This window comes from Dendrobates tinctorius, unplaced genomic scaffold (assembly GCF_039654945.1).
Source record: "Dendrobates tinctorius isolate UK_male_01 unplaced genomic scaffold, ASM3965494v1 ptg000388l, whole genome shotgun sequence".
NCBI classification, from domain to species: Eukaryota; Metazoa; Chordata; class Amphibia; order Anura; family Dendrobatidae; genus Dendrobates; species Dendrobates tinctorius.
Window position 1 is genome coordinate 45,395 of NW_027362054.1, and position 18,556 is coordinate 63,950.

The window sequence follows — 18,556 nt, forward strand, 5'->3', positions numbered from 1 at the left end:
GGTTAACAGAAGAACAAAAAGGGTGGAGCTAGGTGGCCATGAAGGATTTGATAGGTGATGATATGATCTTGGAAGACAGATTCCTGCCTACACATCAGAGGAAATACTGGAAAGGTCAGTAAGCATTTTGTAAGCAAACAAATATATGCTAGAGTTCTTCTTTAATATTAAACAACTCTTGTTTTAGAGCTTAGAAAATAAATCTATTGTTTCTTGAGTGAGATGTAATTACATGGCAGGTCATACACACAATAAAAGATTAAGACTTACAGTGCATTAGCAGTCACCAACAGGTCATAATTGTCAAAAAGAACAACCTCAGGGGCTTCCACCATGATAATGTAGAGAATCTGGATGGAGAGCATGAGTGCTAGCTTCCCAATGCTGCTGATCTGTAGGAACACTGAGCAGGCCAGAAGACTCAGCAGAATACTGTAGTTGAAGTACTGTCAAAAAGAAGAATACAGGATTTTTTGAAACTCCATAATTGTCCAGCTTCAGGCACCAGGTTGTATTCTTGCTCACAACACTGTAATGGTTATCAAATTGTAGACAAACTATTATACATCACTCCAGGATCTCAAAAAATGGAGCCACATATACAAATATTACACATAGCTATGAAGTCTGCCAACTTTTGCTACCAAGCCCACTTAAAGCACCATTTTATAATTGCACCTATGGATTGGTACTTTAAATGTAATTCCCCTGCCCCGTCATATAATCACCTGCCGCCGCCTTCATTCTTTTCCTGAGTCCCTCCAGTCAGTTATGAAGTTATGTGAAAAATGAGGATGAATGAACTCATGGAGATCAACATCCAACACTGCGGAGACACCATCACATGTTTCTCAACGTAGTGATTCTAGAGCAATGCCCCCATCCCTTATGGGAAATATGTAAAAATATGCAAAACACAAGCCGCGGAGACACCATCACGTTTCTCAACGCAAGCAATGACTAGCCAGGTCTTTCCCCGGGAAGGGCAGTCTCCAATGAAGGAAACCACCTATGCCAAAACATGGTATCCATCCACAGACAGCTGTTTCGGGGTATTGCCCCTCATCAGTGTGGAGTAGGAAACTGGCCAGTAGGAGCAATGCCTAGTAGAAGACTGTGAAAAATGAGGATGAATGAACTCATGGAGATCAACATCCAACACTGCGGAGACACAATCACATGTTTCTCAGTCTTCTACTAGGCACTGCTCCTACTGGCCAGCTTCCTACTCCACACTGATGAGGGGCAATACCCCGAAACAGCTGTCTGTGGATGGATACCATGTTTTGGCACAGGTGGTTTCCTTCATTGGAGACTGCCCTTCCCGTGGTTGTTGCTTCCCGAGCAAAGACCTGGCTAGTCATTGCTTGCGTTGAGAAACATGTGATGGTGTCTCCGCGGCTTCTGTTTTGCATAGTTTTGAAGTTATGGGCACAATATGGCATGGAAGGACTGGAGCAGTGTTGGTAAAAGGTGAAGCCGCCGGAATGTGAGTATAAGAACAGGGACAGGGGCTTATATTTAAAGAACCACTCCAGCGCTGGAAAAAAACCCTGCTTGAGTGGTGCTTTAAAGGGTAGTAGCAAGTGAAATACTTTTAGTGGTATGGTCACCAACTTTTTAAAATGTTTTTGTTCCTACCTCTGGGAAGTTGCAAGATGGTCGGTCAGAGCCGCAGGGAGCAGTTTCCATACTAAGGTTATAGTTAAGCATTTGGAAATGGCAGGCATTCACAGAATCTTTACTGATGTTCAGTTCTTGAGCAGCACATTCAGCGAGACTCTGGTGATTACAGGCAAACTAAAAAAAAAACAAGAGAATGTGATGTGAATACCTAAGGAAATATTGGAAAGGACAATTTGGCACTACAATGGGCAAACTGACTGTTTAACAAACATTTTCCATTAACAATATTAGGGAGTCATTATCTAGAGCAGGGATCTCATACTAAAACAGGGACTGGGGTCACTTAAAAAATCCAGTTTAGGGCGCAGGCTGTATAGTGAAATTTAGGTTGGGGCTAAACACATTGAACAGAGATGCTGAGCACATGTGTAACTGCCCTGCAAGGTACTACAGCACAACTGCTGTTCCGCAATACCTGGCAGCGTCCGCTACACATCTAATGGAGCTGCCCTCAGCCACTTCAATGTGCTCACATCCATCATCCGCTGAAGCAGACTTCACATGACTGGTCAGCAGTATTTTTTGCCCAGACAAACCCTTCAATGTATAAAATGGATCTACTGCATAACAAAAAGAAACAGTCAGAAGGGCCGCAGTGATTGCTATGAGGTCAGTCTGGATTCCGTTGCGTGCATGGTATTAGACTGGATAAAAAAAAAAAAAAAATAGTCCTGTATTCAAGACTTTTTTCAATTTTAAAAACAGACAGACCCCATAATAATCAATGGGGCCCTTCTGCTTCTTTCTGTTATGCAGTAAACCTGTTTTGCACATATACTTTCACTTGTCTTTTCTTAAAATGGAAAAGACAATAGGACTTCCCTAAAGGCCCGGTCTCACTAATTTTGTGACACAACAGCGATCTCGCTACATGTGACACGCAGCAGCGACCGGCCCCACCGCTGGATGTCGCTGATCGTGCTGGAATGTCCTGGGCCATTTTTTCATCGTTGGCATCCCGCTGGCCAGCATGCATCGCTGTGTTTGACGCAGACGAACGACCTCGTTGGCGATGCAGAACTCAGGGACGCAGGCTGGAATAGTTCAGAATAGCTGCTGTGTGACAACGCACCAGCGATCATTACCAGGTCGCTTCGTTGTCGGGATCGCTGGTGCGTCATTGAAGAGATCTGCATGTTTGGCATCTTAAACACAAAAATTGAGCTTGGTTTGAATTGGTACACATGCAGCATATACATGCATGTTCACATTGTCAAAAAGCATGCAAAAACCTACAAAAGACATAATGAAAAAAACCCTGCTATAATTAAATAGGTAAAAAGCAAAAGTGCATTTAAATCATACAGAGTTCTTAGTAATACTTGATCAAACATAGCATAAAAGCCGTCCCACCATCGACAAGGTGACTCTGTGGTCGGGGCGGTCCTACACTGTCTAGTACTAATAACCTTATCATGTGTCAAAGTTGACGTCTGTGTGAATAAGGGCAGACAAGGACCGGGTCCCAACCACCGGACACCAGTCAGGGAAAGCCTTTAAATACAATTTCCAGCTCAGGAGATGGAGGCCACGTCCCAGCTTGCACAGAATGCAAAAATACAAAGAAAAAACACAAAAATTGAGCTTGGTTTGAATTGGTACACATGCAGCATATACATGCATGTTCACATGGCCAAAAAGGCTTTCCCTGACTGGTGTCCGGTGGTTGGGACCCGGTCCTTGTCTGCCCTTATTCACACAGACGTCAACTTTGACACATGATAAGGTTATTAATACTAGACAGTGTAGGACCGCACCGACCACAGAGTCACCTTGTCGATGGTGGGACGGCTTTTATGCCATGTTTGATCAAATACAGTATTACTAAGAACTCTGTATGATTTAAATGCACTTTTGCTTTTTACCCATTTAATTATAGCAGGGTTTTTTCATTTTGTCTTTTGTATGCTTTTTGGCCATGTGAACATGCATGTATATGCTGCATGTGTACCAATTCAAACAAAGCTCAATTTTTGTGTTTTGTCTTGGTATTTTTGCATTCTGTGAAAGCTGGGGTGTGGCCTCCCTCTCCTGAGCTGGAAATTGTATTTAAAGGCTTCCCCTGACTGGTGTCCGGTGGTTGGGACCCAGTCCTTCTCTGCCCTTATTCACACAGACGTCACATTTGACACATGATAAGGTTATTAATACTAGATAGTGTAGGACCGCCCTGACCACAGAGTCACCTTGTCGATGGTGGGACGACTTTTATGCAATGTTTGATCAAATACAGTATTACTAAGAACTCTATGATTTAAATGCACTTTTGCTTTTTACCTATTTAATTATAGCAGGGTTTTTTTCATTTTGTCTTTTGTAGGTTTTTGTATGTTTGGCAGCTTACTAGCGACCATGTAGCGACGCACCAGCGATCCCTAACAGGTCGTATCGTTGTCGAGATCGCTGGTGCGTCGCTATGTGAAACGGGACCCTAACACAAATGTGAAAGAGCCCTTAGCAACCTACTAAATACGTGAAACGATATGCAAACACTAGTGCTCAAGGATTAGAAGTAGTGAGCAGCGAGCGTGCTCAAATAAGGCTCCATCCCAGAATACTCGAGTCCTAAACGAGTATTTTCGGCGTGCTTGAAAAAAATAGCTCAAGTCACCACGGCTGCATTTTTCACGGCTGATAGGCAATCCTTGCATGTGTTGCGGCTGTCGAACAGCCGCAGTGACTCAAGCATTTTTTTTCAACCATGCTAGGATACGAGGGTGCTTGGATAACACCTTATCTCAGCACGCTCGCTTATCACTAGTTAGGAGTGATAATAGCTGGATGCTGCTGATAGTAAAGCGGGTCCGGTGTGATGATCCGTGTATTTGTAAAATAACTGGATAATGGGGACTAACGGGCCACCCAGCTTGCTATGAAAACATGAAAAAAATATAAAGGTTTTGGTATAATGCGGTAGATATTAATAATAGTTGTTACGTGCGAAAGTGTAACAATATGCATTACGCTGGACCGTCTTGACTTCAACATGTGCGGGATCGCTGAAGACGCCGACTCACCTAGTCCTTCTCCGGATGATGAGGCTCCAACCTCTCCATGCAGTATGACTTTACTTTTTTTCTTCATTACGTGGACATAAGATTACTATTCCCCTGTACCAAGGACTAATCGACCTTTTATATGCCTAAGGACTATCAGTTACATTATCTAACGCATATTTTATTACCCTAGTGTATAATTGTTTAAATTGCTATTAGCACGCACTAATATATGTTACTATTACAGGATCTTTCTCTGTATCTGATTGTTCCACGTGCACAACTATTACTAGTATCTACCAATACAACGATCTACCTCATCATACCAAACCCTTAATTTTTTTTTGTTTTTATAGCAAGCTGATTTGTGCGATACTCACCATTATCCAGTTATTTACCCTACTAGATACGACTAAAGAGCATAAATGTATTTTCACCCTCCTACACACCAAAATACACGGTTACATATAAACACAGACATCTTAGTAACACACGTACATACAATTCTAAATGAATATACTCACGTGGAAATACGATTGCATACGAGGGGGTCTGCAGCCATCCACGCAGCAGTAACTGGCTCCTGGTGTGACTGGCCAGAACGCTTTGAGATCCTCTCAGGGTAGAAGCAGCACCAGGTGTTGAGCGATGTTGATTCAGCAGACGAGGGTGGGCACAGCATGCTATGTGGGTGAGTCTGCTGTACGGCAATGAGGCTGGGCCGGTACACCCACATGTTTAAATGTAGAGGGCTGGCCTGCATTCGCTAAGCAGTGGCCAGTTGGGTGGCCCTTAACAGATGCAGGATGACTGACCCGGGGAGCAGCTGCCTCCTGCCACCTGGCCTAACCCATTCCTGTCTGTGGGCCACAAAAATTTGCTTTGTGGGCAACCTGATTGTATCCTCTAGATCAGGGGTCTCAATCTATTGATATTCCAAGTTAGCATATGTAGAAACTTACCATGTTAACAAATGCTGAGGTGAACACAAGCAAGATGGTGAAGATCCCAATGAGGGTGCTGTTTGTACGTGACTGGACAATCTTCCGGGACACCCGTTGCAAGATTGATGGGCACAGCTAATATAGAAAACAAAGATCGTGAACGACTTCTAGAAATATTTATTTCCCTACTGATCATTTTAATTTTCACACCTGCTCACCTTTATGCAAGAATACACAGCACACACAAAGAGAATATTGGCCAAAATGATGAAGATACTGGAGTAGACTCCGAGCATGAGAAAGGAACTGCGTTAAAAAAAAAACACAATTAACCAGAGCAATTCAACAATTACTATGATCGACCCAAGGACAATAATTTGCAATTATTTGGCAATATCTCCAGCTCATTCCAGTCAATTATTGAATGTAGAGCCAATTGTGACTAGAAGAAAATATGATTTGTAATATTAGCTTATCGATCTCTGTAGCGGCTCAGTGTAATTAAGGAAAAACATCATTGTTTCTTAAACTGATCCTTATTTCAGGTATCTGTATGATGGAGGGTCCAGTTGTTGGCACTAGTAGCTGGAGCACCAGGGTTCAAGGATATTTTAGATGGATGTCGCCATCATGTTTTATGCTAACAGTTCTTCTTGCAACATCCATTTACAGTTATTGCAATCTAACCGGTTTCATATAACAGATGCAAAGTCACACCGGGATATAGATACGGTTGGCTACTTGGGTCACTGGATTACATTCTGTAAATCAGTAGGCGTTTATGTCATTTACGGCCACCAGAAGTACACCAGCTAAAGGGATTTTCTTTACAATATTTCTCCACTCTGCTATTAAAAGGGCTGTCCATTTTTTTTTTTATTCTGAAGGCTTCCTCTAACACAAAAATAATAATCAGCAGCAGTTACACCCCTCCACCGCCACTCGAGCATCAACTCTCCACTGCTGGCAATGGACTAAGTTGATATGACTGGAGCGGTGATATCATGTCCACAAAACGTGATCACTGCAGCCAATCAAAGGGCTGAGAGGTTTTGCCAACGAAGATGGCAATAGATTGCTGAGGTTAGTGATACGCTGGAGCCAGCAGTCAAAAGCTAGAGCAACAGGGAGATTGCACTGCTAACTTTGTGTATAGGGTTGGGGTGGGGTTAAAAGAAAAAAAAAAAAAGACAATCCCTTTTAACTTTGTTTGGCCAAGTAGGGGGCATAAAAGGTTGGCTTCTAACACTGTGTACTTACTGGGGAAATATGACTATTTGAATGAAACAAATGAAGCAGAAGACCAGCAAGGTGCAGGCAACGTAACCTCCAAAGCGATCATCTACTTTCTTAGAATACTGCAACATACAAAAAGGAAAAATTTAGGGCATATAATTACTAAGTGAATAATTAATTATTATAAAGCTGTTTTCTGTGCTATTATTTTATTATTATTTTAAAATACATTTTTTTCTACATCAAGAAACAGTTTATAGCATGCATCAACAAGTCATATATTGTCAGCATAATAGTATATTATCTATTTTAAAATACCACGACACACGCAGATCACACTGACACAGAGACTTTAATACAGATTCATTCGGAGGACATGATTTACAGTCTGTGTGTCACTATGTCTTTGCAACCTTAGGGTTAAAAAACAAAACAAAAAGGAATAAAAAGATACATGGAGTTGAAGCTGCAGGGTCAAATATTTGGTGACCGTAGAAAAACCCTTTAACTACAGCAGTTGAATAAGCTCAATTTATATTGAAGATATCAATAAAAATAAAAGGTAATTGGCACACAGTTTTTTATTCATATTGATTAGAGAAGTCTTATTTGTGCTCTTTGTAGTCATTTTTATTCTATTAGTGCTGGAAAAACAAATGACATTTGGAAAAAATAATCTGAGTATCTTTAGATCTATGGCAATAGGGCAATTAAATGAGGCACCAAGAGGGCTCATCTAGTGCATGTTACCTTTTTCTCGAGGTCCGGGGTTTGAAAAGTGAGGATGAATTTTTTAACATGATCTTTACGCAGCTGATCAATACTTCGCGCATCTATTGCTCTTGCCAAGAACTCATCAACTTCATCCTCTGGATTCAGAGCTTCCTGTGTGTTCCTGCTGCAAAATACAAAAGGAGAGCTAGGATTAGTATAAAGTCTCGTGCGTGTGATCACAACTGATCCTTCAACACTTATATTAAAAAAGTGCACGAGACAAGGTTGAAGGATCTGACTTCGCAGAATACACAACACAGTGGTCACTACTTTATATTTCCACCATATCCAATCACTTACAGTAATCGACCTGACACCAGATAGGGCAGCACAACCCGCAGGCAGCATAAATCAGAGTCTGGCTGCTTGTTTCAGAGGTGATATAGAAATCAAGCCGGTAACTATATCCAGAGACAATAGTCAAGCGCCACCCCTTGGCAGCAGTTTTGGTTGGTACAGTGTATAAAAGAAACAAAAAGCCTATACAACCCTGTTAAAATGTTGGATTTTTGTAATGTAAAAAAAATCATAACAAGAAGAATCATTTAAGAACTTTTTCCACCTTTATTATCACACCTTATCAGTAGAGATCCATTGGAAAACTAATTATTTTCAGTGGGAAAATAAAAACTAAAATAATGTGGTTGCATAAATTTGAACACACTCTTATAATTGGGAATGTGGCGGTGTTCCGAATTAGCCAATCATATTTAAACTCCTGGTAAATATTAGTCATTGCACACATGCCATCATTTACAGGGGTTCTTATTAACTCCATATAAAGTATAGCGCTGTTCTGTTAGGATTTCCTGACATTTTCTTAGCTCATTTTCAAAAGCTTTGGTCAGTAAACAGCTTACAACAAAGCAAAGGAATTTCATTTTTGAATGTCGTCAGACAGGAGAATGGTACAAAAATGTTTTTCAAAGCATTAGACATTCTGTGGAATAATGAGAAGAGGATCATCGAGAAGAGGCTCAAATCTGACATAACAGTGATAAGTCCCTCAAAAACTGACAAAATGAAAATAAGGAAAGTGGTCCAGGAGGCAGCAAAGAAGACCTACAGCAACATTAAAGGAGATTCAGGAATTTCTGGCAAGTACTGGTTGTGTGCTGCATGTGACAACAAGTTCCCATATTCTTCATACGTCTGGCTTGTGGGGTACTGTGGTAATATGGAAGGTTTTTGTATGAAAAAAAAAACACAAAAAAAATACCCCAGCTCTGATGAAGCAAACTCAGGAGCCCCACAGCTCCCATGATGCCAGGCAAAACACCACCCCACAGATACAACAGCACAGACACAATGACCACCAAACAACATCAACAAAAAGTGACTGATCTAAAACACTCCCCTTCCATGTGGTCTCAGCCAAAAAAGCTGGGAGCAAAAATAGATGGGACCATTTTTTGCAGTCTACTGCCAATTTAAAAACGCCTGGGCCAAATTAATGCTGTTCCTGGAACCAAGAGAAAAAAAAATGAAATGGTGGAAAGACTCTGTGGTGGTGCGGCCCAAACCTATGGAAGCTTTGCATCAAAACATGAGTGCTGTGGGGCACCTTGGTAATTCCCCCTGTTGGTGCCGTGTCATGGTGGCGGTCGCCGCATAGCACCTAACAGGACCCACTGAGAGTTTGGCCATGATGTTGTAGTTGGGGTATACATTCTGATCAAAATTTGAACTAAGAACCTCATGATCTGTTTTGAACATTTTGCTTAGCTGCAGTAGATCAATGTATTATAGGTGGATGTGCAGTCCATATAATTTTTTTCTAAAGATATAGCATACAGTAGTATATCGTGGCCACAAGATTGGGAGGCACGAACATAACAGCTTTCAATTCTGGCTCACAGAGGAGAGACATGAGTGGACGTCCCCCACTATGATTTGGATAATAACAGCCCAGCTCCACCCCAGAGCCCTCCTCATTTGGAAATAAAAACAAAATATACGGTAACTGGTTAGCTTATAAGTGATAATTATCATTCAAACATAGTTAATGTTTCCTTTACCGCCATGTGATGTTATATAATTTATAGAATCGGGTTTGGGCGTTAGTTCATCACACCCAAGAGTATTTTTGGAAACACCACATACAAGAGTGATTTGCATAAACAGTATCTCGTGTCTTTTACTTACTTGTCTTTGCTTGATTCATCAATGCCCTGAGAAAATGAAAGACAACAGGATTATTATTCCTCTACATCAATTATTGTCTATTATTATACTTGTGCATTATCATCATTCTGGAAATTTCACTTACAGCTGAGTGCCAGTAAAACATACAGAAGATAAGATCTGGAATGATGCAAGGATATTAACTAATGTAATGATTAGGTTAAAGTCTTGGGACAGATCCAAGTTAGACCTTGTGCTAAAGGCTTTACTAAGCGAAGGCATTAATCCACAAATCTATTCTTTGGTAAGGATTTCCATGCTCTTGGCTTTAACATAAGATTACTTTTCGATAGAACTGAGATTCAGTGTGTGGGTCCTGAATTCAGAGCTCATGTTACTTTGAGGCTATTCATATGGATGCATAAAACCGAGGCAGGCATTTTATAAACGTAACATGCACTACTTCCATCCCAAATGCAGATAGGAAAAACCCAACATCGAAGTCCACAGAGTGTGTTCGGGAAATAGATGTAGCTTACGTAATTTAGCTTTTCTTCTAGGAGGCAGCCTGCAGTGCAGTGTCAGGAAGGAGTCCTTGGTAATCATGAGCGGAGGGCATTCCCTGTCCGCTTTCTCACAACTATTCTCCATCAGTGCCTGGAGTGCAAGGTTAGCCTGCAGCTCATGAATACAAAGGACTCCTCCTGGTTCATGAACACTTCAACTAAGTAATAACATGAAGAATACCACACTCATCTAGCAGACCCAACGTTAAAATTTGTGTGTGTGTCAAACTCCCTTCAATAATCTTTAGTGTATGGTGACAAATTCCATTTAATAGCGTCCATTCAAAATCAGCCTAAAGACAAATATTTTTCGGATTATATAAAGTACCAGGATGCTACCATGTCTAAAAATTTGAGAAAGAGGGCTCAATAAAGGCCAAATCAAGGCCACAGCAGGTCGCAAAACAATGACTGGATGTCAACATCCACTCCAATTTTCAGAAGGCGAGAAACAGTATTACAGCCAAAACTACTGTACAGTTAGCAAGTAATACAAAAATATGTCCAAAACACATTCTCAATAAATCATCACCTACTGGATCAGCTTTCTAATGATATCACATGTATCATCTATAAAAGGGTCAGCAATCTGGTACCACTGTGAATCAACAACTCACAGCATGTTCTGACAGTCACAGGAACACTATTGGGTCATATATATGATTCATTGTGCTATTCATATGATTACGGCGCACACGCCATTTATATTTTTACTTTGTTGTCAAGAAGGAAAAAAAAAACTCTCTCAGGGTTCGTTCACACGACTGTATCTTCGGTGCAAGTGCTGACCGGGGAAAACATGGACAATACTCGGATCAATTTTATTCAATGGGGTAGTGTAGATGAGATATTTTTTTTCACTGACCAAATTTGCATGTTAAAAAAAAAGCAGCATGCACTAGTTTCTTCAATAAATCGGATGAGACGCGCCCATTCAGGCCTATGGGTGCATAAAAAGAAAATTAGATGCCATATGGAACCACAGTATAGTATCCAATTTTTACGGATACATTTCAATTCTGTAACACAGAAAACTGTAAAAGTTTTCGTAAATGATTAATAGTTGCTGCTGTAAAACGTGGATTGCAGGGATATTGCTATTTTTAAAACAGAAAAATTATTGCTTTATAGCACACAAAAATATTATGATAGGGGAAACAAATCTCACTCCCTTTTGGCAAAGCAATTTAGAGAAGACAGAGGGAAATCATCTACCGTATACATACAATTAAAGATAATAGAGGGACAGTCCTTTATGACCCAACTAAAAATTGCTAAGATTTTCCACGACTATCCAAATTATATTTCCTTAAAAGGGCATCTTTCACCACATTTGACCCATCTAAACGATTAATATGGGCATACAGGTTATAGATTGCTGAAAAAAGGCCTATTCGTGTGCCTCATATCAGATGCCCTGTTGCAGAGAAATCATCTTTTATCACTTTATATAAAGGACTTCTTCCAGGCTCTGGAGAGGATGCTGCCTGTAAGATAACTCTGCCTCCAGAGCATATTTTACATGAAGGAGGCGTTCGCAGTGCAAGACAAGTAACCAGCACAGAACAGGAGAAATTAAATTTGTCTTCTTGCAAACACATCTTTTGCTTCTCTCTCAGCTCTGCTGTATTACAATATATTGGAGCCATGTCTGCCCGTGAAATGGAAGCTGAGAGGAACCTGCAGATGTGTCGGTTATAATCACACACAGCTCTGCAGTGGGATCAGGAAAGCTGAGTGCAGACATTACACATCACACTGGTAACTCCCCTCCATGTATAATAATCTCTGGAGGCAAAGTTATCTTCCAGGCAGCATCCTCCCCAGAGCCTGGAAGAGGTCATTTATATAAAGTGATAAAAGAGGATTTCTCAGCAACAACACAGCTGAGAAATACAGGGAGGACTGTTTTCAGCATTCTGTAGCCTGTATGCCCATATTATTAGTTTAGATAGGTCAAATGTGTTTACAGATTGCCTTTAATGACAACCCCCCTTCCAAACCAGAAGAGAAGAAAGCAATATAAATAAAAATCTTTATTTTTATATAGCGCTAACATATTCCGCAGCGCTTTACAGTTTGCACACATCATCATCACTGTCCCCGATGGGGCTCACAATCTAAATTCCCTATTAGTATGTCTTTAGAATGTGGGAGGAAACCGGAGTGCCCGGAGGAAACCCACGCAAACACGGGGAGAACATACAAACTCCTTGCAGATGTTGTCCTTGGTGGGATTCGAACCCAGGACCCCAGCGCTGCAAGGCTGCAGTGCTAACCACTGAGCCACCGTGCCGCCCCTTCCTTCAGCAATGCAGACTTCCTTTCTTTTATGTGGAAGCCATAGTCATCCATGATAAATTATCCAAGAAGAAATAGAGGAGGTACTTAAATTACTCCCTAATGGTCGATCACCTGGTCCAGATGGACAGACCTATTTATACTATAAAACATTTACAACAATCTTAACTTCCCATCTAACTACTCTACATAATGACTTTCTTACACGTTTTCCAATACCCTCTACTATGCTTAATTCATATATTACCCTAATTCCAAAACCAGGAAAAGAGCCCTTAGACTGCACCAACTACAGGCCCATAGCCCTTCTTAAGGCAGATATAAAAATCCTTCACTAAAATATTAGCATTACATCTATCGACTTGGCTTCACCTGGCCCACAAAGATCAGGTGGGGTTTATACCTAGAAGTAGTAAACAAGATGTAGAGCTCGGCACTTTTACTTTGTTTAGACGATGGAAAGGCCTTTGACTGTTTAGGGTGGCCATTCATGTTTGAAACTTTGAATTAATTCAGACTGTCAGGGCCATTTGTTATGGCTTTGAGAAATTTATATTCCCAACCCGCAGTGTCAATAAAACTTCCACATGCACAATCCCAACCTTTTTCAATTCACAATGACAATCGCAAGGGGTGTCATTTATATCCCCCATCTCTTTGTTTTATGTATGGGACCGCAAGCTGCAGCCATGCGCATGGACCCAAACATTCATGAAGTGATGGTGAGGAATAGAATATTTAAATTATCCCTATTTTCAGATTGTTTTATTGACATTATCACAATTACAGATTACCTTACCTAATTTACACTCTCAATAAACCAAATAGATTGGCAAGTCAATTAAAAGATAATTATAACTATAAGAGGAAAGATACCACTTTAACATGAATAGGCATACAACTATCCAGTTACTAAACAATATACAACCATAACTATCCTCACCTGTACATGGAACTTAAAAGGAACCTGTCACCCCCCTAGGTGTTTAACGAAAATAGCCATCTTGTGCAGCACTAATGCTGCATTCTGTCAAGGTGGCTTTTTTATTTGGGGTCCCTTCCACCACTGAAAGAATCGTTTTTATAATTTGTCCCTCATACCTGTAGTTTGTCCGGGGGGCAGGTCTTTCCCCCCGGACACAGATGCCTCTCAGCCATCAATCATTTCCTCCTTTCTTGTGGGCACCGCCTCCTCAGCGTTCAGTTATTTACCCGGCGACTGCGCTGTAATCTTGTTTCTTGGGCATGCGCAGTTAGCGCTGCCCGTCCACTGACCTCACATGGTGTCTTCCTTCTCGCGCCTGCGTGGACGCGCGGCCAGAGATCCCACCCCGCAGAGACTGCAGGGCGGGATCTCGGGCCGCGCGTCCACGCAGGCGCGAGAAGGAAGACATCATGTGATGTCAGTGGACGGTCAGCGCTAACTGCGCATGTCCAAGAAACAAGATTACAGCGCAGGCACCAGGAAAATAAATGAACGCTGAGAAGGCGGTGCCCACAAGAAAGGAGGAAATGACTGATGGATGTGAGACGTCTGTGGCGGGGGGGGGGGAAAGACCTGCCCCCGACAAACTACAGGTATGAGTGACAAATTATAAAAACGATTCTTTCAGCAGTGGAAGGGACCCCAACTAAAAGAGCCACCTTGACAGAATGCAGCATTAGTGCTGCGCAAAGTGGCTCTTTTCGTTAAAAACGCCTGGGGGGGGGGGGTGACAGGTTCCCTTTAAGAGATTATTTGTAATGTGTAACGGCCTACCAATATCGTGGTTCGGAAGAATTTCAGTGGTCAAAATGACCATACTCCCAAAGCTTCTTTATTTGTTTGACATGGGACTTATCCTCTAAAAAGATTCCCACTTGCCTCCGAACATTCCTGTCTGACCTCTTTTCGGTTTAAACATAGGTTGCCTGATAGTCTGAATAATAAACAGAATAAACTATGGTTTAATAAACAACTTTCTTTTTCACAGACAGTGGATAGACACTCGATAATTCTTTTACCTTTTAATAGTTTAGTTTATACACTAATTATAATCTACCTGCCAATTCTCACTATCGATATTTTCAAATCAAAAACTTAATGCACTCTTTTTTCAACCCTCAAGGTCTCGCTCCCTACTCTTTTCAAAAGATTGTGCAGGGAAGGTGTTTCAACTAAGGGCTTGATATCGGACATTTATCAGATTTTATTTAATCCAAATCCAGATGACCAAGTGGGAAGAATTTTTAGGGGGACATCTTTTTCCCTGTATCTGGCAACAGATATGAAGAAATGCAGCCAAGGCATCTAAATGTTATACTTACAGGGAAAACCAATATACACCACTTATATTTTGGTACCATACTCCCTCTGTTTTGACATCATTCAGTGCCACAGCTGTGCCAGAGAGAGGAACCTGCCGGCAACAGTGATGCTGCGGGAGAGCATGCGGAGACGTGGTGTGTGTGTGTGTGTGTGTGTCGCTGCAGGAGAACGTGCAGAGAGGTGAATGGTGCTGTGTGTGTAGGTGGAGGAGAGGGCAGTGATGAGGAGAAGGCAATGATGGGGTGGTGGGGAAGAAAGCAATGAAGGTGGCAGTTGAAAGGACAATGATGGGGGTGGTGGGGGAGGAGAAAATGATGGAGGTGGTGGAATGGGCAATGATGAGGTGGTGGGGGAGAAAGCAATGATGGAGGTTTTGGAAAGGGCAATGATGGGGGTGGTGGGGGAGAAAGCAATGATGGTCGTGGTGGAAAGGGCAATTATGGCAGTGGTGGGGGAGGAGGAAATGATGGAGGTGGTGGAATAGGCAATGATGGGGGTGGTGGTTAAGAAAGCAATGATGGAGGTGGTGAAGAGGGCAATGATTGGGGTGGGGGAGAGGACAATAATGGGATGCGGGGGGAGGAGGACAATGAGAGATATGGGGGATTGGGATGGGAGGAAGAGGGATTTATAATGGATTTAGTAACAGGGGGAGGTGGAGGAAGACGTTATTATCGCTTATGTCTAACACAGTCCCTTAGTTATTATCGCTTATTACGTATAGCGCCATCCCTCAGTATACAGTGCTGTATCTTACATAGTGTATTCTGCTGATGGAGGAGCTGGTGACCAGATGACCAGTCCATCAGCTCCTCCATTAGAAAGAAGCTTTCCCATGCATCATCATCGCATTATACAGCTAACAAGACAGGACGGTATGTAATAAACAGGGCTCTATATAATACAATTTGTAAGGGACGGTCCTGTACATAAGAGGGCACTGTAAAATAAAGTACAGCAATATAATAATATCTACCTACACATATATCTACATATATAATCGCCTATGGCCGCTTTCCTCAAATCCCATAAGGCAACGTGGCCACGAACTGGGACTGCACAAGTGACATACATGTCTCCGCTATTCCCATGCAGGCGCAGTAACAGCCGCGTTGTTACAGATGCGCGGGAATAGCGGTGACGTGTATGTCACTTGCGCAGGCGCAGTTCGTGGCCGCAAGGCTACGAACTGCATCCTCATATAATAACTGCGGCAGTGGAGCAGCCCAACACTCCTCACACACTACACCTAAGCTGGTGCCAGCGTCAACTCTGCCAACCCTTCATGCCTCCTGGCCACTAAACCAGCAGCAAGACTAAAAAATCCAGCATTCTGGGCCCGTACGTTGTCTTCCTGCCTTCAGTCACTATTATTTACATAGGTTGATCGTCAGGATGACAACATAGAGATGCATGCCGGGATATGTAGTTTGTTTACGTTTGACATAACAGCGGACCGTGGACCAGGAGAGGGAAACGTCTTCCTCAGCCTGGCAATGACTAATGTCACCGAGTCACGTCCTCTCTGAGTGGAGGAAGCAGGAAACGTCACATATAAATGTGTGTATATAAGCATCTCTGGTGAAATGAGAGATGCTTAGTGATTGGTTACAAGGAAAACTGTTGATCATAGCAACCAATCACACCTCAGCTTCTTTTGAACAGCTCTGGTGAAACGAAAGATGCTTCGTGATTCGCTGGTGATACACACACATTCATTTTTATATATAGAGATATAGAGTGTGTGTGTATATATATATATATATATATATGTGTGTGTGTGTGTGTGTGTATATATGTGTGTGTGTGTGTGTGTGTTACTGCGCCTGCGTGGGGTATAGTGGTGATGTCTGTTTTACTTGTGCAGCCGCAGTAACAGCCTTATGGCCACAAACTGCGCCTGCGCAAGTGACAGATATAGGTCATCTGTTAATTTCACAGCACTCCCAATGCGAAAGCTAGCATCGGGCCCATTTCTAGTAAATATATATATATATATATATATATATATATATACCGTGTGTGTATATATATATATATATATATATATATATATATATATATATATATATACACACACACACACACATATACATACACACACGCACATTTATACATATATATATATACACACACACACCGTATATTCTCGTGTATAAGCCGACCCCATTAATTTTGCCACAAAAAAAACTGGGAAAACTTAATGACTCGCATAAAAGCCTAGGGTGGAAAATGCAGCAGCTACTGGTAAATTTCAAAAGTAAAAATAGACACCAATAAAAGTAAAATTAATTGAGACATCAGTAGGTTAAATGTTTTTGAATACCCATATTGAGTCAGGAGCCCCATATAATGCTTCATACAGTTCATGATGGCCCCATGAGATGCTCCATACAAAATAAGCCCCATATAATGCTACACAAAGGTTATTAATGGCCCCATAAGATGCTCCATAGAATAATTTGACCCATATGTTACACCATAAAGGTTATGGCCCCATAAGACGCTCCATAGATTATGCCCCATATGCTGTCCCATAATATGCTCCATTGAATATGCCCCCATATGCTGCCCCATAAGATGCTCCATTGAATATACCCCATATGCTGCCCCCATAAGATGCTCCACTGAATAGACCCCCATATGCTGCCCCCATAAGATGCTCAACTGAATATGCCCCCACATGCTGCCCCCAAAAGATGCTCCATTGAATGCTTCCATATGCTGCCCCCATAAGATGCTTCATTGAATATGCCCTCATATGCTGCCCCTATAAGATGCCTCATAGATTATGCTACTGCCGCTACTGCAGGTATTAAAAAAACAAAAAACATACTCACCTCTTGTCCCCGGGGGCCAGGTGCCAGTGTGCTGGGCAGGTGGAGACCCCGGCGCGCTATGGGGGACAAGTGTCGCTGCAGGCTCAGGACCCGGCACCTGGAGATATTCACCTGTCCCGGTTCCAACTCTGCTCGCCGCTGCTTGCCCGCCGGGTCCCTCTGTCAGTGACTGTTCAGGCAGAGGGCGCGCACTGACTACATCATCGCGCCCTCTGCTGTCTGAACGTCACTGACAGAGGGACCCGGCAGACAGACAGCGGCGAGCAGCGTTGGAACCCGGGACAAGTGAATATAGCATATACTTACCTTCCCCTGGCGCGTCTCTGCAGCCCCGTTCTCCCACGGTCTCCTTTCCTTCCTTCAGCTGTCACATGGTACCGCTCATTAAAGTCATAAATATGCACATATTCATGACTAATGAGCGGTACCATGTGACCGCTGCAGGAAGGAAAGGAGACCGTGCAACAAGAAGGGGGGCTGCAGAGACCACGCCGGGGGGTGTCAGTATGATGAGACACCCCCGCTGACGCCCTGGCTATATGACTCGTGTACAAGCTGAGGGGGACTTTCAGCCCAAAAAAATAGGCTGAAAATCTCGGCTTATAAGCGGGTATGTACGGTGTGTGTGTGTGTGTGTATAATATATATATACCGGGTGAGTCATAAAGGACGGACGTTTTTAAACTAATCATAAAATCGTTAAATATTTATTAAATATAAATGTATTCACAAATTTGGTTACGTATACTAATAGCATTTGACAAATTCAAGTGTGGAAAAC

General features: G+C 42.1%; 1 protein-coding gene across 1 annotated transcript in view; it reads right to left on the reverse strand.

The window, feature by feature from the left end:
- Positions 1-18,556, reverse strand: part of ADCY6 (adenylate cyclase 6) — a gene marked incomplete at its 3' end in the record, with an annotated part of 270,887 nt that overhangs the window by 25,689 nt on the left and 226,642 nt on the right. Inside the window, exons 11-17 of the mRNA XM_073563442.1 lie at positions 9,782-9,807; positions 7,613-7,760; positions 6,887-6,984; positions 5,845-5,932; positions 5,645-5,761; positions 1,642-1,800; positions 271-446 (exon numbers count right to left, since the gene is read on the reverse strand). Of these exons, the coding sequence (XP_073419543.1) occupies positions 271-446; positions 1,642-1,800; positions 5,645-5,761; positions 5,845-5,932; positions 6,887-6,984; positions 7,613-7,760; positions 9,782-9,807 (812 nt within the window). The remainder of the gene's footprint in view (positions 1-270; positions 447-1,641; positions 1,801-5,644; positions 5,762-5,844; positions 5,933-6,886; positions 6,985-7,612; positions 7,761-9,781; positions 9,808-18,556) is intronic.